The 20427-nt window shown below is 35.8% G+C and overlaps 1 protein-coding gene across 6 annotated transcripts in view; it reads left to right on the forward strand.

Annotated features, from left to right (window-relative positions):
* The window catches only part of LOC136041239 (uncharacterized), a 61826-nt gene that overhangs the window by 20254 nt on the left and 21145 nt on the right, over positions 1-20427 (forward strand). Inside the window, exons 1-2 of one of the 6 annotated variants that reach the window (XM_065725836.1) lie at positions 1705-1880; positions 18971-19117. In XM_065725836.1, coding sequence (XP_065581908.1) covers positions 18976-19117 — 142 coding nt within the window. In that variant the 5' untranslated portion in view covers positions 1705-1880; positions 18971-18975. Of the gene's footprint in view, positions 1-1704; positions 1881-14208; positions 14298-18970; positions 19118-20427 lie in introns of those variants that run through there. The other 5 variants (XM_065725838.1, XM_065725837.1, XM_065725839.1 and 2 more) reach the window with 5 other exon arrangements.

A 20427-nucleotide genomic window follows, 5' to 3' on the forward strand; every position in this document is an offset into this window, starting at 1 on the left:
GAATAATCAACTGAAGTTTTAACATTAAAACTTAAAACGAACAGAAATCATTACGTGTATGAGAGGGTTGCCCCCTCCTCAATATCTCGCGTTTTACACTAAAGTTTGACTTTTTGTTACATATATTTAAGAATGACTCCTGAAACGAAAAAAAACTGAAAAGTTAAAAAAAAATCATTTTAAGTTTTAATGTTGCTCCTTACTTTCAGTTAAAAAAAACTTGTTTTTATTGTCTAATTTCTGATCGTTTTATCGATCGTTTAATGCACGAACATCCGGCTCGCCCTCCATGGAAAATTTGCTTCCCCACGAAAAGTTTCTCCATAGAAATATCCTGGCACGTAGCTCTCCACCCCCCCCCCCTAACAAGAAAAATCTCCCTAAAAAAATATCTGTATATTTCCCAATAACCAATGCTATATGTAAACAAAGTTTATAGCTTGCAGCCCTTCCTCGGGGACTCTGGAGGGTCAAGTCTTCCTCAAAGACACAGTCATTAGATATTTCAACTAAGCTAAATAAAATGTCTGTCTCGAAATTTTTGAATCTCGTATCAAATGAGCCATCTCCTGATCCTTAAACACGCATACGTGATCTTTCTTCTCGCAAAAAAAATGCAAAATTTTGCATTTTTGCATGTGGGTGCTTGAAACCGCTACAGTAAGGTTCTCTGATATGCTGAATATGGTGGTGGGAATTTGATTAAATCACTTAATGTTTTTGAGGTGTTTTCCCCCTTTTTCCGAAAATTGGTTATGTTTTCCCAGGTTCGTAACTTTTGATGGGTAACATTAAACTTGATGAATTTTACATATTTGGAATAAGCATCAAAATTTGATTCTTTTGATGTATCTATTGTTATCAAGACTTGGTTTCTTAGAGTTTCGGTTATTATTGAGCCGCATCGATCCTTATATACAGTTCGTTACGACGAACTGTTTGACAATTGGTAAATCGCATAATTTACAACCCTTGTCCTATAGGCTGGAGTCTGGCGGGTCGCATCATCTCTGGAGGCTTAGTCACTAGTCCTTACGGCTATTTTGAACCAAATGGATATCTCAAATTTTGATCAATGTCGAAGGGGGCTGGCATCTATCAAGTATGAGGAGCCTTTTTGACCTTCAATCAGTTTCGACTCTTAGAGAGGGCACTAGAACTTTCAGTTTCCAATCATATGAGCCCCTCCTAAGTATCTACAACAATTTTGTTTATGCAGAGTAACCTGATGAAAAAAGCAAATAAATTATTCATAGTCCATTTTGCTCTTTACATAGGCAGTGTTATTGCGCTGCCTATGCCGAAAGGTTTTGATAAAGTAGACAAACAAAATTGACGTAAATTCTGCAATTTAGTATTCCATTTTAATTTGACTACTTCAGTTAATATTTTCACTGTATAATAGGAATCTTTATGACTTGAATCAATAATACAATTTAATTATCTCAAGTCTTTTACAATGCCGAATGTTGTTTTTGTTCTGATCGGTTTTTTATTGTTTTGACAATGTTTGATATCCAGGGTTTTTCGAGTAAACAAGCAAATTACTAGTCTAATCACTCTTTTATTAATGCTACATTTTTAGATAACTTTAGGAGTAGTTCAAGCAAAATAGATTGATCATTTTTTAATCAATACTATATTGTTTCGGATAAAGTGAGAAATAGGTATTTGAAGGGGGTAACCTTATTTGAAAATATGTCTAAGACAGACAAAATATATGATTCTTGAAACTTTGAATGGTACTTTTGTCTAATTCCGTTAATAAGAGGTATAAACTTTAAGAATTACCCATTATTAGTTGGAGTGAAACTGATAGACTAACTTGCAAGAATTTAGGTGTTACTTTGTATAAATTTTTCGAGGATAGCCAAAAGAAGGTAAGTTATTGCTTTAGTTGTTTTAATAGTGATCAAAATAATCCCACCAAAATGTGGGAAACCATTCGTTCAATTGTTGCAAATGATTATCTTTTACCTATTCCTATTGATCAGCGCGGTGAGTCTCTTGTGAGGAGATTTCGAGTTATTTTTATGGCACTTGGTATCTACCAAGTGACATATAGCGATCGCAAATTCTGTCGGTCGGTCGGTCGGTCTGTCTGTCTGTCTGTCCCAGTTTTGCTAGTTTAGGCACTTCCAGGTAAGCTAGGACGATGAAACTTGTCAGGCGCATCAGGAACCACGCCAGATTAAATTAGAAATTGTCGTTTTCCCGATTCGATCATCTGGGGGAGAGTTGGAGGACGGTAAACCGGAAAAATTAGAAAAAATTATGTATTTTTAACTTACGAAAGGAAGATCGGATCTTAATGAAATTTGATGTTTGGAAGGATATCGAGTCTCAGAGCTCTCCCCGACCGGATCCGGTAACATTGGGGGGGGGGACCTAAAATCTTGGAAAACGCTTAGAGAAGAGGGATCGGGATGAAAATTGGTGAGAAAAATAAGCACAAGTCCTAGAAACGGGATTGACATACCCGGAACGGATACACTCTCTTTGGGGGAGTTAATTCTGAAAAATTAGAAAAAATGAGGTATTTTTAACTTACGAAGGAGTGATCGGATCTTAATGAAATTGTATATTTAGAAAGGACTCGTACCTCAGATCTCTTATTTTAAATCCGGACTGGATCCAGTGTCATTGGGGGGGGGGGCAGAAATCTTGGAAAACGCTTAAAGGATGAAATCAGGATGAAACTTGGTGGGAAGAATAAGCACAAGTCCAAGATAAGTGATTGGCATAACCAGACCGGATCCTCTCTCTTTGGTGGAATTCGGGGGGGGGGGGTAGTAATTCGGAAAAATTAGAAAAAATGTGGTATTTGTAACTTACGAACGGGTGATCAGATCTTGACCTTTCAAACTTTAGTTTGACTCTTTCTCTTAACTCTACTTTTTAAAACGGTAAACTTTTTAAAGCCCCTTTCATATACGGAGTAATTTCTATTCTTTTTAAGTTTTAGTGTCGTTCCTTACTTTCAGTTAAAAAAAACTTGTTTTTTTATTTAATTTCTGAACGTTTTTGAATTAATGCATGTTTTGATTTTGGCTTTCCGCACATAAATAATTAAAACGAAATCTACATATTAATTTATTTTGGCTAAATGGCTTTCTCATTGTTTTAATTTCAAGATTTTGAGAAAAAAAGAGCGGTGGAGGATGCCTATTGCCCTTCAATTTTTTTATTACTTAAAAAGGCAACTAGAACTTTTAATTTTTTACGAACGTTTTCATTTGTAAAAAATATACGTAACTTACGAATTACGTAAAAAAATTCTATATTCGTATGTTTTTATTATGTATATGAGGGGGTTCACCCCCTCGTCAATACCTCGCTCTTTACACTAAATCTTGAATTTTGTCCAATTCCTTAAGAATGACCCCTGAGTCCCAAAGGCGTAGAATAAATAGTTGAAATTACTAAATATACTTTAGTGTAAAGAGCAAGGTATTACGAGGAGGTGAACCCCTCATATGCGTAATAATTTCAGTTCGTTTTAAGCTTTAATGCTGCTCCTTACTTTCAGTTGAAAAAACTTTTCATTTTCATTTTTTCATTGTTTTTTTTAATAATGCTAGAAAGTCCTGCGCCCCTTTCATTGAAATTATCTTCCCCCATGACAAATTTCCCCCCCCCCCAAACCAAAAATATCTCCCTGAAAACGTCTGTATACTTCCCAATAGCCATTAGTATATGTAAACAACGGTCAAAGTTTGTAACTTGCAGCCCCTCCCACGGGACTTTGGGGGATTAGGTCGTCCCTAAAGACATAGTTATTAGGTTTTTTGACTATGGTGAAAAAATGGCTTCCGATGACTTTGGGGGAAAAATGAGCGTGGGAGGGGGCCTAGGTGCCCTCCAATTTTTGGTCGCTTAAAAAGGGCACTAAAACTTTTAGTTTCCGTTAGAATGAGCCCTCTCGTGACATTCTATGACCACTGAGTCGATAAGATCACCCCTGGGAAAAAACAACAAAAAAAACAAATAAACACGCATCCGTGATCTGTCTATCCTGTAGATAGGAGCTTGAAAATTCTACAATAGGGTTCTCTGATACGCTGAATTTAATGGTGTGATTTTCGTTAAGGTTGTATTACTTTTAGGGGGTGTTTCCTGCTATTTTCTAAAATGAGGCAAATTTTCTCAGGCTCGTAACTTTTGATGGGTAAAACTAAACTTAATGAAAGTTATATATTTAAAATCAGCATTAAAATGCAATTTTTTTATGTAACTATTGGTATCAAAATCCCGTTTTTTAGAGTTTCGGTTGCTTTTGATCCGGGTCGCTCCTGGTTGTTCGTTACCACGAACTGTTTGAAAAATGAAATACACCTCAGCTCATAATGTACAGCGATTCAAAAATCATAAAAATTTACTGGTTACGATTCTTAGAACTAGTGAACATATTTATTATGAAGATTCGTTTAAAAAATTGGGTTCACCTCGGACTACATGTAAATTAATCAAGGAAAAAATTATAATAAATCTATAATTAAAATTATTATAAATTATTAAAATTATTATATAATTTAAATAATTATTATATATTATTATTATATTAATATTATTATAAAATTATTATATAATTATCATAAATTATGAAAAAATTATTATAAATCAAACAGTTCGTGGTAACGAACTGTAGTAAGGAGCGATCCGGCTCAATAGTAACCAAAACTCTAAATAGCTACATCAAAATATCTATATCAATAGCTACATCAAAAGAATCGCATTTTAATGCTGATTTTAAATATATAAGTTTCATCAAGTTTAGTCTTACCCATCAAAAGTTACGAGCCTGAGAAAATTTGCCTTATTTAGGAAAATAGGGGGAAAGGCCCCCTAAAAGTCGTAGGATCTTAACGAAAATGACACCATCAGATTCAGCGTATCAGAGAACCCTACTGTAGAAGTTTCAAGCTCCTATCTACAAAAATGTGGAATTTTGAATTTTTTGCCAGAAGACAAATCACGGGTGCGTGTTTATTTGTTTTTTTTTTTTTTTTTTTTTTTTTTTTCCCAGGGGTCATCGTATCGACCAAGTGGTCCTAGAATGTCGCAAGAGGGCTCATTCTAACGGAAATGAAAAGTTCTAGTGCCCTTTTTAAGTGACCAAAAAAATTGGAGGGCACCTAGGCCCCCTCCCACGCTCATTTTTTCTCCAAAGTCAACAGATCAAAATTTTGAGATAGCCATTTTGTTCCGCATAGTCAAAAACCATAATAACTATGTCTTTGGGAATGACTTACTCCCCCAAAGTCCCTGGGGGTGGGGCTGCAACTTACAAACTTCGACCAGTGTTTACATATAATAATGGTTATTGGGAAGTGTACAGTCGGTTTCAGGGGATTTTTTTTTTGGTTTTGGGGGTGAGGTTGAGGTGAGGGGGCTATGTGGGAGGATCTTTCCATGGAGAAATGTGTCATGGGGGAACAGAAATTCAATGAAAAGGGCGCAGAATTTTCTAAAATTACTATAAAAAAAACAATGAAAAAATAAACATGGAAATTTTTTTTTTCAATTGAAAGTAAAGAGTAGCATTGAAACTTAAAACGAACAGAGATTATTACGCATGTGAGGGGTTCTAAAAATACTTTAGCATAAAGAGCGAGGTATTTAGGAGGAGATAAATACCTCGCTCTTTATGCTATAGTATTTTTAGTAATTTCAACTATTCATTCTACGGCCTTTCTGATTCAGGGGTCATTCTTAAAGAATTGGGACAAAACTTGCAATTTAGTATAAAATTTATATATATAAATAAAAATTTATAGTTGCCTTTTTATGTAACCGAAAAATTTCATGGCAACTAGGCCTCCTTTCCCATCCCTTATTTCTCAAAATCGTCTGATCAAAACTAAGAGAAAGCCATTTAGCCAAAAAAGGAATTAATATGCAAATTTCATTTTAATAATTTATGTGTGGAGAGCCAAAATCAAACATGCATTAATTCAAAAACGTTCAGAAATTACATAAAAAAAAACTAGTTTTTTTAACTGAAAGTAAGGAGCGACATTAAAACTTAAAACGAACAGAAATTACTCCGTATATGAAATAGGTTGTCCCCTCCGCAATCCCTCGCTCTTTACGCTAAAGTTTGACTCTTTGCCACAATTCTGCTTTTTAATACAATTAAAAGCTTTAGCGTAAAGAGCGAGGGATTGCGGAGGGGACAACCCATTTCATATACGGAGTAATTTCTGTTCGTTTTAAGTTTTAATGTCGCTCCTTACTTTCAGTTAAAAAAACTAGTTTTTTTTTATGTAATTATTATAATAAATCGTAAATGAAAATGGTGTTGAATTGAAGGGGAAGGATGTTGTTGCAGATTATTTTTATAATTACTTTTCCCATTTTAGTACTACCGCTGATCTGGAACCCCCTGAATCTTTACTTTGGTTCATATAAGGATTATCTACCGTCATCCGAAAATTCTAGTATGTTCCTGGTCCCTGTTATTTTCGGTGAATTCCAGAAAGTAATTACGAATTAAAAACGTGATTCCCTATGTCTAGATGGGCTCTCCACAAGTATTTTGAAAGAACTTGCTAGTGTAATCCATGTCCCATTGCTTCATATTTTAAACGCATCTATATCATCAGGAATCTTTCCAGAAGTATGGAAATCTGCACGGGTTATTCCAATTCATAAAAAAGGTGATAAGACAGATGTAGGCAACTATCGCCCAATATCCTTCCTTCTCCAATATCTAAAGTTCTACAAAAAAATATTCAAAAAGGAATTGTATTGTGTTTTAGTAAAAGGAATTTATTTACTAAAATTCAGTTTGGATTTAGGTCGGGTCATTCCGCTGAACAAGCTATTGCTGCGCTAATCTTAGAGATTAATGATTCACTAAATGATGATAATCATGTGTCTGCTCTCTTCTATGATATAAAAAGGGCATTTGATACGCTAAACCACGAAATTTTGATGGTAAAAATTAATAACACAGGTATTAGAGAAAGGCTTAGATCTAATAAAATCTTACCTGCAAGATCAAAAAATTCAGGTAGAAATAAATGGACATCTGTCAAGCCATATCGTTATTGATGACATTGGAGTCCCCAGGGATAGGTATTGGGGCCATTACTATTTTTGATTTATATAAATGACCTCCCAATGTGTTTACCCCAAGATAATAGCTTAGCAGTAATTTTTGCAGATGATACGGCTGTGACAGTAAAAGCTAAAACTCCAACTTTGTTGGTTGAGAAAATGGTGACAGCAATGAATTCTTTGAATAAATGGTTTGCGTGTAACTGCCTAGCTCCGAACTTTTCTAAAACTGAATTCGTGATTTTCGGGTGGTCACATTGGGCGATAAATAAAATTACCATAGATGAGCTAATTGTAAATCAAAGTAGGATAAAAAGAGTAAATTTATTTCGTTACCTTGGGATTATTCTCGATGAGCTTTTATCTTTCCGTAAGCATTCTGATTATTTGGGATTGAAATTTGCCCATCACTTAGGTTGTCTTCATAGATTGAAACAGGTGTTTTCTTTTTCCGTCCTTAAAATTTTAAACCATTCTCTAATTGGATCGTATCTTAATTATTTCCCCATAGTTTATCTCAACACATTTATGGTCCATTTGCAACTTCTTCAGATAATTCAAAATAAGGCAATTAGAATTCTGGGTACATTTGTTCATCGCCCTGTGAGACTTAAAAATCTGTCAGAAACCCAAACTTTACATATTTTTCTCAATATACTTAATCTCAAGCAACTGAAGGACGTGCATACAGCAATGCGGTATTTTAATATCCAATCCTCAACAAATTATTTCCATGATTTGGGTATAATTGGGACTCCCACTTCTCCTGCCCGCTGCATCCGTTCCAGGAAGTATCGCCTTCCGTCACTCAAATCAGAAAGAGCTAGATTCTCAATCAGATACCAGATTCCTCAAATTGTAAATAAACTTAACTTAGTAGAAATGTCCCGAAGTTTCACGAGTCGATTTTCTTTGAAAAAACATATTTCAAAAATAGTTCTTTGCTTGGATGTCGGGATTGATTAATAATAGATTTTAGTATGTATTTTGTTGTGATGTTCTTGCGCTGGGGTGGCCTCCTCTGTTATCTCCTACCTTGTATGTTTTTTTTTTTTTTTTTTTTTTTTTTGGAATTATTAGTATGACGAGACGTTGTGTTTTTTTCTATGCATTTGTACTGCCCCAGCCTTACGAGCTCTGCTCTCTGTTGGGGCATAATATTGTTTTTGTATATTTTTAATTTGAATTAATAAATATTGATTGATTGATTGAAAAAAATTTGGACGAAATTTCAATATTTTTAGTCAAATTTTTGGTGAACAGTAGTTTTGTTCCGAAATTATGCAGTCACTTGATCTTCTGCGCGGCTGAAGCCATCGCGACCTGTGAAACTTCCTGATGTTTTAATATCATATATGACTGTTACTATGTACTGGGGTCTGCTTGCTACTGGATTGCAGCTACTGCTTCAGCTATGATAGAAGGTACAAAAAAACGAATGAATACATGAAATACGGATACGCGTGATACCGCTTACAGCCCGTTCCCTAGGGACTATTGAGGACCGTATCATCACCAAAACCATAGTGGTTGCACCTTTGAACTATGCTGAACAAAATAGCTATCGCAAAGTTTTGATCCGATGACTTTGGGGAAAGGGGGCCTTTTGGGGAGGGGGCTAGGTGGCTTCTAATATTTTTGGTAACTTACATTTACACATTGTCGAGGGGTTTCAGACTCTTTAAAACTTTACTTTTAAGGTGAACCAAAATAATAGTTACCATTCCTGAATCAGTGTCAGATGGCAATTTTTTCTTACAATTGAGTTTTTTCAAAGCGTGTTTTTCAATTTTTGGTTATTATGGAATGTGGTTCGGCCTTTACTAGGTTGCAGCTACTTCTGAACCATGATTTGTATATTCGACTACATTCAGGAAATTCTTTTAACAGTAATGTCACAACACGGTCTAGAATCGAGAGAGGAAAGTGATGAGTAGTGATCTGTCACCTCATCTCTTTAATGTGTGTTTTTTTCCGTCTTGCCATGTATTATTCCGTCACGTTTTCCTGGGCAACCTAATTTATCTTGCACAACACATACTGATGATTTGCAGTGAATTAGCCGCCCTGAACTTAGCTTTGACGATTCATCTAAGCTTGTTTCTACTTTGTGGCCCGAGATTAAACGCTGATGAATATGAATTTTACGAATTACTGAATTTACGAATTACAAGTCACAGTTTAATGCAAATTGCCGAGCTAGTGATGGTAATTGCGGTTCCAACTTTGTTAAGTTGAATTCGATACTGCAGTAGGTTGATACTAACGTTCGTTCTTATGCATCCTTATTCTGCGTTTGTTAACGTTTTATGAGTCAACTAAGGGCCGGTTATAGTAAAATTGAACGAATCATAAGCAATAACACTCTGTTTATCATAACACTTTCGCTACACTATATTTTTGCTTAGCAATGTTTCTGTTAAAAAAAAATATTCTGAGGGAAGTAAAGAGTAAAGTTGAAACTTACAACGAAAAAAAACAACATTACTACACAGCATGTCAAGGTTGCGGCAGTAGCTGCAACCTAGTAAAGAGCGAACCACGGCTTTAGAGCTTTTATTTTAAATCTCGACTAGATCCGGTGACAATGGGGGGGGGGAGTTTGAGTGGGAAGCCAAAACTCTTGGAAAACGTGAAAATTGAGGTATCTTTATCTCACGAATGGGTGATTGGATCTTAATAAAACTTGATATATAGAAGTATCTTATGTCTCGGATGCTCCATTTTCAATTGGAATCGGATCTGGGGACATAGGGGGTTGGAGGGGATAAACAGAAATCTTGAAACTTGATGAGAAGAATAAGCATAAGTTATAGATACGTGATTGACATAATTGGAACGGATCTGTTCACTTTGGAGGAGCTGGGGGTGTTGATTTGGAAAAAAAAACAAAAAAAAACTGAGGAATCTTTAACTTAAGAACGGGTGACCGGATCTTAATGAAATTTTATATTTAGAAGGAACTCATGTCTCAGAGCTCTTATTTCAAATCCCGACCAGATCTGTTGGCATTGGGGGAGTTCGAGGGGGAAACCGGAAATCTTGGAAAACGCTTAGAGTAGAGACATCCGGATGAAACTTCGTGGGTAGAATAAGCAAATGTCGTTGATACGTGATTGACGTAACCATACTGGATCCACTTTATTTGGGGGAGTTAAATGGTGGGGTTCAGTGCTTTGGCGAGTTTGGTGCTTCTGGACGTGCTAGGACGATGGAAATTGGTAGACGTGTCCGGGAGCTGCACAAATTGACTTGATAAAGTCGTTTTCCCCGATTAGATCATCTGGGAGGGCTGAAGGGAGAGGAAAAAGTAAAAAAATGACGTATTTATAACTTACGAGTGGGTGATCGGATCTTAATGAGTTTTGATATTAAGAAGGACATCGTGACTCAGAGCTCTTATTTTAAATCCCGAACGGTATTAAGCCTCCGATTTTCCTTTGAAATCAATCTATTGATTCTTAGAATTTAGCTAGAGCTCATACCATATGAGCTCTTGGCTCTTGTTTATTTATTTTTTTTTACTGAAACCAAGGAACAGAATTAAAACTTATAATGAACAGAAATTATTCCGTGTCTTTCCGCTTTCATACATTGAAAGCTTGTATTTTTGTATGCTGTTCAATGACCTCGTGGTTAAAAATTAATAATATTTATTTTTATGCTTAAGTTTTAAGATAATTTTAATTGTATGCTGAAAGTTACTGATATCACAGCTGATGTAAGACTATGAGTAGCGTTATATATTAGAGCGTTGTTGTCAGACTATGTACTCACTTTTGACTCCTAAATAAATATTCTTGATTTTTTTATATTGACCTTTGGGTGTTTTCAGTAAAGCGCTAATTTTCTATAATCATACAAACACAGGGAAATATTATCAGTTGGTTTATTTGCATTAGTTTTATCAATATATTCTAGATAGACTGTTAAACAATAATTTTTGTTCGTTTTAAGTTTCGAAGTCACTCTTTACTTCGCTCAGAAAAACTTTTTTTTTAAATTAATCTCTTCCCATTTTTAATTTAGGCTTAATTTAGAAAAAAACATTGCCATGATCTTTTTTTCGGGGGAAGGGGGAGAGTGCAGCCCCCTGATATGCGGAATAATTTCTATTTGTTTTGAGTTTTAATTTTCCTCCTTACTTCCAGTTGAATTTTATATTTAATTTGTGACAGTTTTTCAACTAATACCAGAAAATCTCCCTCCCTCCCTTGTGTACTTCTGGGAAATCCAAATATTTCCCAATAACAAATACTAGGCTGTAAGTGGACAATCGGCAAATTGAGTAGCTTACAACCCTTTCTTGGGAGATTATGGAAACAAAAAGAAACAATGAATTGACGAATCCGAATAGCTTAACTGCTCAAAATCGCTTAAATTTTGGCGGTTAATCGTAATTTCTGGTGCAGTAGGGGAACTTAGTATTTTTTGCCAGAAGACTGATCATGGGTGCGTGTTTATTTGTTTGTTGTTTTTTTCCCAGGGGTGATCGTATTGACCAAGTGGTCCTAGAATTTCGTGGGAGGGCTCATTCTAACGGAAGGACTCTAACAAAACTTGGAAGGTAATAAATTCTGTGCTTAAACCCGGTTCTCAATTTAGCTCTTTACCTATGAGTCTGGTCATTGGTGATGAAGCTGTAGAGGGTGAGCTTAATGTCCAAGAGGCATTCACTTCATCCTCCGCTAGTATTGGTAAGGATATTACTTCCACAGCTACTTTAACTCGGTCTAAGCTGGACTTTAGATCTTACCTCGGGCCGTCTTAATGAAATTAATGAAAATGAAATTAATAAAATCGTTAATGGCTTAAAAAACTCATCCTCGTCTGGGCGAGATTCTATTCCTACTAAGGTAGTTAAATCTATTCTTCCTTCAACAATTGAGCCTCTAACAAAACTTGTAAATCTTTCATTCAAATGTGGTGTTTTTCCGGATGCTCTCAAGCGTGCTCGGATTATCGTTCTGTGTAAAGGTGGATCAAGAAATGATCCAACAAATTGTCGACCAGTTTCAATTTTATCAATATTTAGTAAAATCTTCGAAAAGGTTATGCTTTCTGGTCTCCTTACTTTCCTAAAATCTAAAAAAAAATTCATGGTTTTCAATTTGGTTTCCGAATGAAGCACTCCACTGAACATGCCTGTATGACCCCGTTGAATTTTATACATTCTGCATTAGATTCGGGATTAATTCTGGCTGCTATACTCCTGGATAATCGGAAGGCATTCGATTCCTTAACCCATGAAATTATTCTATCGAAGATGTCTCATTTTGGCATTAAGGACAATGTATTCTATTGGTTCCAATCTTATTTGAATGATAGGTTAATTTATGTCGATCCACTTTTCCGTTCACCCTCACAAGTGAATTTTGGCGTCCCTCAGGGATCAGTTTTAAGGCCTGTGCTATTTTTGATTTATGTAAATGATATTTTTTATGCAGTGGCCAAATTGGGTAACTCGTAGATCTAAAGATCGATATGTTCTGTTTTTGGCATTCTTGTTGATGAAAACTTGTCTTTCGAACGTCATATTGATTTGATTAAAATGAAGAAATGCAGGAGTCTCGGTATTTTAAGGAAACTTAAACATACTTTCCCTGGATCAATTTTGAAAATCCTTTTTCTTTGCTTGATCCAATCTTACGTTTCTCAGTGTCCAGTAGTATGGATGTCAACCTTTCCTTCATTGTTAAAACCACTTTCTAAGGTTTATAATAACGCTAGAAACCTCATTATGGAAACTAATCGTTCAAGACTTATCACATTACTTGATCTCAAGTCACTGTATATTCTTTCGTGTGCATGTTTTACCTTTTCTCAGTTTCATGGTGACCTCCCCTATTCCCTAAGTGTTTCGCCCTTTTTTACCTCTGATCAGAATAATTATAATGTTCGCAATACCAAAAATCATATTCAAGTTCCTTTTACTCATTGTGCAAGGTCATATTTTAATCCTTTAATTGCGAGTCATATTGTGTGGAGTAAGTTGCCCTAATCAGCTCAAAGGTCCCACCCATTCGGTTTGTTAAAAAAAATATAAAAAATTCTTTGGCTTCTTTGAAGTTTGTTTTTATTCATTTATTTTGTTTATATATATATATATATATATATATATATATATATATATATATATATATATATATATATATATATATATATATATATATATATATATAAAAAAACAAGTTTTCTTTAACTGAAAGCAAGGAGCGACGTTAAAACTTAAAATATATATGTATATATATATATATATATATATATATATATATATATATATATATATATATATATATATATATATATATATATATATATATATATATATATATATATATATATATATATATATATGTATATATATATATATATATATATATATATATATATATATATATATATATATATATATATTATTATTTCATTGGAGTCTATTTAATCTACTTAATTCATTTAGTCAATTTAATATATTTAGTTTTGTTTTCTACAGTTTTTATCTTATTTATATTTTCTTTTCTTCTCCTTTTTGTTCTTCCCTCTGTGAGTAAATGATTATTTTAATTTTTGTTGTTGTTGTTTTCTTCTCTGAGTAAGTGACTCGTTTATCTACCCTCTTCTTGACAGGCCAAAGAGCCTTTGGGGGAAAGGTAAAATGTAATATTGTATGCTTATTTCATGATGAATAAATCTTATCTTATAATTATATTAAATAAAAAAAAGACTGATAGGAAGGAGCAACATGAAAGCTCAAAAGAATAGAAATTATTCCATGTATGAAGGGGTTGCCCCCTCCTCAATATCTTTCTCTTGACGCTAAAGTTTTTAGCACTTTTAAAAAGGCTTCCATTTCTAATTAAAAGACCCTTGTGTTTCAGGAGTCAGGATAAATTGGCACAAACAGTCAAACTTTAGCGGAAAGAGCAAGGTATTGGGGAAGGGGCACCCCTTTGTATACGGAATAATTTCTGTTCGTTTTGAGTTTTAATATTGCTCCTTACTTTCATTTGATTTTTTTTTTTTCGAATAAAGTATTCTTATCTAGCTGATAAGAAGTAATTGGGAAGCACATTTCTTCGACTGACAAGGCAATCATTGGCATAACCGCAAGTTGCCACTCCCTCCATATTGTTCTTCCCAGTATTATTGAAATGGTTGATACTCCCACAGGAAAGAAAAAAACAATATATTCAGTTTAGCAAGTCAAATTAGTTATTTCGTATGATGTAAAGATGGTAAGCATTTGTGGACTACGGGTCTATTTTAATTGATAAGAATCGTATAACTAATGAATCTACTCCGTGGGCCAAGAATTAATTACCAGGTACCAATTACCAAGTACCATATATTGTGATTTAGTGATAGTTTTCACAATTTGACTTTAGTTTCCGACAGTAGTGTGATGTCCCTGATTTCTCGTCTTTTTTTGCTTTATCAATTCAAGTTAGCCTACTGAAATTTTATAATCTGGTAAGTTTATTAGATTATGCTACTGATCCTTTTTTAAGATTTTTGGAGTTTGGAATGAGGCAGTTGGCTAGAATTTTGCTCGAGACAAATGCTGTTAATAGACAAGTGTTTTTTTGTGGCTAAGAATCGGTTTTGTTGCTTGGACATCCTGTTGGCTAAATTTAATCTCAGGAACTAAACTTAAAATTCAATGTCATTTAAAAAAGTCATTTCAAGGAAGTTGTTCCCAGCGTTGCATAAAGTCTAAAGTGGAGGAGTAAAAAATCATTAAAAGCAAAGATATACCTTTTAGAACCACCAGATCGCTGGTTTGATCCCCGTTGTTTTGGCCCTTTTTTTATAGATATGATCAGTCTATCCTCTATTCCCAAGCTTTTGGGGAAAGCGCCAAGATTATTTTATTTTCCTCCAAAAAATCAACCTGTCTGTATTTCTGAATTTTTGTCCAAATCACATTTTGTTCATCCCCGAAATCTCCACAAAAGTCAGAGTTCGCCAGACACTATTTTTTTCTTCTAAAACTAGATCTGTGTTAACTTTGTATAAATAAAAACTATCTTTCAGGAGTTTTAAATGAGAAATTTTAAAAATCAATCGTGCATATCACTTCTTAATGGTTAGAACTTGAAAAATTGTTAAATACCAACATTGGTAGAAATCAAACATCATTTATGAGTGCATATGAAAGATGTTCTTCCTAAATTGACTGTTAATTAGTATTTGGGAAACCAGTGTAAGAAAAAAAAACGTTCCATCATTTGTTTGGTAAATATAAAAAAACTGTTTCTTAAGGTATCTTGACCGTGCCTAGCAAGCTTTTCCCAAGCTAAACTAGGCCTACTCTGCAAAGACTGATTTTAATCCTATTGCATTACAGATTAATCTTACCAAACATACAATCTTCTTTGAAATGATCTGTTTTTTTATGGAGTCACCTGAAGCTAGCCCTCTCCTCCATGAAATGGAGTCCCTCTCCTTTGAAATCTTCTGCTTTTGTATGGAGTCACCTGATGCTAGCAGTTTTTAATCCCTCTCCTCCATGAAATGGAGTCCCTCTCCTTTGAAATCTTCTGCTTTTGTATGGAGTCACCTGATGCTAGCAGTTTTTAATCCCTCTCCTCCATGAAATAGAGTCCCTCTCCTTTGAAATCTTCTGCTTTTGTATGGAGTCACCTGATGCTAGCAGTTTTTAATCCCTCTCCTCCATGAAATGGAGTCCCTCTCCTTTGAAATCTTCTGCTTTTTTATGGAGTCACCTGATGCTAGCAGTTTTTAATCCCTCTCCTCCATGAAATGGAGTCCCTCTCCTTTGAAATCTTCTGCTTTTGTATGGAGTCACCTGATGCTAGCAGTTTTTAATCCCTCTCCTCCATGAAATGGAGTCCCTCTCCTTTGAAATCTTCTGCTTTTGTATGGAGTCACCTGATGCTAGCAGTTTTTAATCCCTCTCCTCCATGAAATGGAGTCCCTCTCCTTTGAAATCTTCTGCTTTTGTATGGAGTCACCTGATGCTAGCAGTTTTTAATCCCTCTCCTCCATGAAATGGAGTCCTCTCCTTTGAAATCTTCTGCTTTTGTATGGAGTCACCTGATGCTAGCAGTTTTTAATCCCTCTCCTCCATGAAATGAAGTCCCTCTCCTTTGAAATCTTCTGCTTTTTTGTGGAGTCACCGGATGCTAGCAGTTTTTAATCCCTCTCCTCCATGAAATGGAGTCCCTCTCCTTTGAAATCTTCTGCTTTTTTGTGGAGTCACCGGATGCTAGCAGTTTTTAATCCCTCTCCTCCATGAAATGGAGTCCCTCTCCTTTGAAATCTTCTGATTTTGTATGGAGTCACCTGATGCTAGCAGTTTTTAATCCCTCTCCTCCATGAAATGGAGTCCCTCTCCTTTGAAATCTTCTGCTTTTGTATGGAGTCACCTGATGCTAGCAGTTTTTAATCCCTCTCCTCCATGAAATGGAGTCCCTCTCCTTTGAAATCTTCTGCTTTTGTGTGGAGTCACCTGATGCTAGCAGTTTTTAATCCCTCTCCTCCATGAAATGGAGTCCCTCTCCTTTGAAATCTTCTGCTTTTTTATGGAGTCACCTGATGCTAGCAGTTTTTAATCCCTCTCCTCCATGAAATGGAGTCCCTCTCCTTTGAAATCTTCTGCTTTTGTATGGAGTCACCTGATGCTAGCAGTTTTTAATCCCTCTCCTCCATGAAATGGAGTCCTCTCCTTTGAAATCTTCTGCTTTTGTATGGAGTCACCTGATGCTAGCAGTTTTTAATCCCTCTCCTCCATGAAATGAAGTCCCTCTCCTTTGAAATCTTCTGCTTTTTTGTGGAGTCACCGGATGCTAGCAGTTTTTAATCCCTCTCCTCCATGAAATGGAGTCCCTCTCCTTTGAAATCTTCTGATTTTGTATGGAGTCACCTGATGCTAGCAGTTTTTAATCCCTCTCCTCCATGAAATGGAGTCTCTCTCCTTTGAAATCTTCTGCTTTTGTATGGAGTCACCTGATGCTAGCAGTTTTTAATCCCTCTCCTCCATGAAATGGAGTCCCTCTCCTTTGAAATCTTCTGCTTTTTTATGGAGTCACCGGATGCTAGCAGTTTTTAATAACTAGCTAATTTTAGTTAAAACTAGTTTTATAATTTACTATAAAAATAGCATGCTACTATAAAAGTAGTTTTCTAAAACTAGTTTTATAATTAAATAACTAGTTAATTTAACTAGTTTAATAGTTAATGATCGTATGAAGTCGGCTATTGATCTTCTTCTTGATCCAGATGAGCCTACCTATTGCTTGTGTGAGCAAGTGAGCTTTGCAGAAATGATTGGATGTGATAAAGACTTGTGCCCCTCCCAGGTTAAATCGGCCAAAGATCCAGATCTTTTAAGTTTATTGTTCGGTTTAACCTGATGCTCCAAATCGACATATCTGAAGACTGTGTGGGTTAGTTTTCTTATCTGTCCCTGACTTTGACACCAAAATTCAATTGTGTTTCCACAAAAACTCCCCAAATTAGGGGTCTTTCCCCTGACCTTTGAAAACTTCAACTAGGAGCAGGGATCTAGTCAACGTTGTAACAAACAAACATAAAGTAGAAACAATAGGGATATTCTTTTCAAGACAGTGGAAATCAATTCAGTGGATATTTCGGTCCTATGTCCAAGGTCCGTCTTCAGCACAACACGATATATATATATATATATATATATATATATATATATATATATATATATATATATATATATATATATATATATATATCGGGAGCATTGGAGCAGCTAATTATTGATTGCGAGCAAAAAACGATTGAGATTGCGAGCAAAAACGATTGAGATTGCGAGCATGGGAGCTGCCAATTATTTATTGGGAGCTGCCCGTTATTGATTGGGAACATGGGAACAGCCAATTATTGATTGCGAGCAAAAACGATTGAGATTGTGAGCATGGGAGCTGCCAATTATTTATTGGGAGCTGCCCGTTGTTGATTGGGAATATGGGAACAGCAATTATTGATTGCGAGCAAAAACGATTGAGATTGTGAGCATGGGAGCTGCCAATTATTTATTGGGAGCTGCCCGTTATTGATTGTTAACATGGGAACTGCCAATTATTGATTGCGAGCAAAAAACGATTGAGATTGCGAGCATGGGAGTTGTCAATTATTTATTGGGAACATGGGAACAGCTAATGAGAGCTGCCAATTATTGACTGGCAGCATGGGAGCTGCCAATTATTGATTGTGAGCATGGGAGCTGCAAATTATTGATTGCGAGCATGGGAGCTGCCAATTATTGATTATGAGCATGGGGGCTGCAAATTATTGATAACGAGCAAAAACGATTGAGATTATGAGCATGGGAGTTGCCAATTATTGATTGGGAACATGGGAACAGCTAATTATTGATTGCGAGCAAAAAATGATTGAGATTGCGAGCATGGGAGCTGCCAATTATTGACTGGGAGCATGGGAGCTGCCAATTATTGATTGCGAGCATGGGAGCTGCCAATTATTGATTGCAAGCATGGGAGCTGCAAATTATTGATTGGGAGCATGGGAACGGGCAATTATTGATTGCGAGCAAAAATGATTGAGATTGTGGGTATGGGAGCTGCCAATTATTGATTGGGAGCATGGGAGCTGCCAATTATTGATTGGGAGCATGGGAACAGCCAATTATTGATTGCGAGCAAAACCGATTGAGATTGCGAGCATGGGAGCTGCAAATTAACGACTGGGAGCATAAATGACTGAGATTGGGAGCGTGGATCTAGTCAACGTTGTCTCACAAATTATCTGCATGAATGTAAGTTTGATGGGTAATCATTGGTTGAAAAATTGTTTATCCAATAAAGGACTGCTAATTGTTCATGTTAAATCGTTGCAAACTCTCAACCACTGAAAGTTGCCTATTGGAGTAGAATACATCCCTTCTTTCTTTCAGTAGCAATGTCTCTCACTGAAATACCGCGAACTCCATCAGTTACTTCGTCAAAAGCCAGTCTCCTCTTTGATTTTGATTTGAACGACCCTGATTTTGGCTCTCTAAAGGACCTCCCTCAATCCTGCTTTGCTGCACACAAGTTTGCTGGTAAGTTTCGCTCTTTATTCGCTCATCATTTTTCGTCTTTTGAGATTCCAGCAACTACCACTATTAGAGATTTTTGGAATGGTAGGCCTACAGTAGAGTTTGCCATTTAAGACACGGCTGGAATTTTGAACTACTACGCAATCTTCAGCCCGAAAAGTCATAGACAGTAGCTCATTCGTGGTTTAAGGGGGTACATGGGTGGATCTAGGGCACAATCTTGGGGACCCAATCTGACAATAATTGACTACACTGACAAATTTATCTTAAAAAACGAGCGAAAAAATAAATAAATCTTGGGGGGGCTCCCGGTCCCCCTAGATCTGCCAGTGAATTGGCACTAGATGAGTATTAACTGCATCAGTACTTGGCACATGTTTAAATCATAGGCGATATAGAATCGCATAAACATGTTTGACCCTTTTGACTTGATGCTTGTTGATTACATATCCTAATAGCACATAAGTAAATTTTAAAAACTTTAAGAAGTGTAGACCCAATACAGACAGCACAAGCATAGAAACAAACGAGTGGAGAAACATAGAAACTGACACAAGAGGGGAATTATTGCCAATAAAATTTAGTTTCAAGGCTGCTAAATCAGTATTCATTCCATTTTATTTGTTGCATATTCGTTGCAGGAAATCTTTCCTGTAAGCTTGTCTATTTAAAAAAATGTCTTAATCTAAGATTCGAAACTAAGTTTCCACGGCCACAGGCAAGTGTCCAAATGATACCCTACCAAATCTTGCACTATTAGTGTTGACCTCAAAGCTCTATCACCGCTCAATACAGCTTTTTTATGTTCTTTTCAAATATAAATGTCCAAAAAGCACGCTGAAATGACCTAAAGCTTTAAATTGAGCCTTTTGCCATCTCTACGATGTTGCAGTTGTCTCCTAGTTCCAGTGTCATCAATGGGGAGGGGCAGTGTTCCTTTGCCCACCTAGTTTTTTGCCCCGCGTAGATTTTGGAAAATCCGTTTTTTTGTTACTTTAAGTGAAAAAACTGAAAAGTAACGATTTCCCCCTCCCCCTCTAGATACTAAAAATACCTTTTCCCCTCTCCCTCTATAGTTTTGAGAATTGACACCACTAGCCTAGTCTAGAACTATCCTAGCCTAGCCACTAGGACTAGTCTGGTTCTGTTGGTCAGCAGATGATTTATGGAAAATATTAAGAGGGTTGGAAGGGGAGTTTTGATGTTGTATTTCCGCACTATCATCGGAAGTATGTGCTAATAAAATTTGAAAGTATTTGAATATTCGGAAGTAGTCGAAATATGGCTCATGTATGACTCAAGTGTGTAAGTTG

This window comes from Artemia franciscana, unplaced genomic scaffold, assembly GCF_032884065.1.
Source record: "Artemia franciscana unplaced genomic scaffold, ASM3288406v1 PGA_scaffold_1180, whole genome shotgun sequence".
NCBI classification, from domain to species: Eukaryota; Metazoa; Arthropoda; class Branchiopoda; order Anostraca; family Artemiidae; genus Artemia; species Artemia franciscana.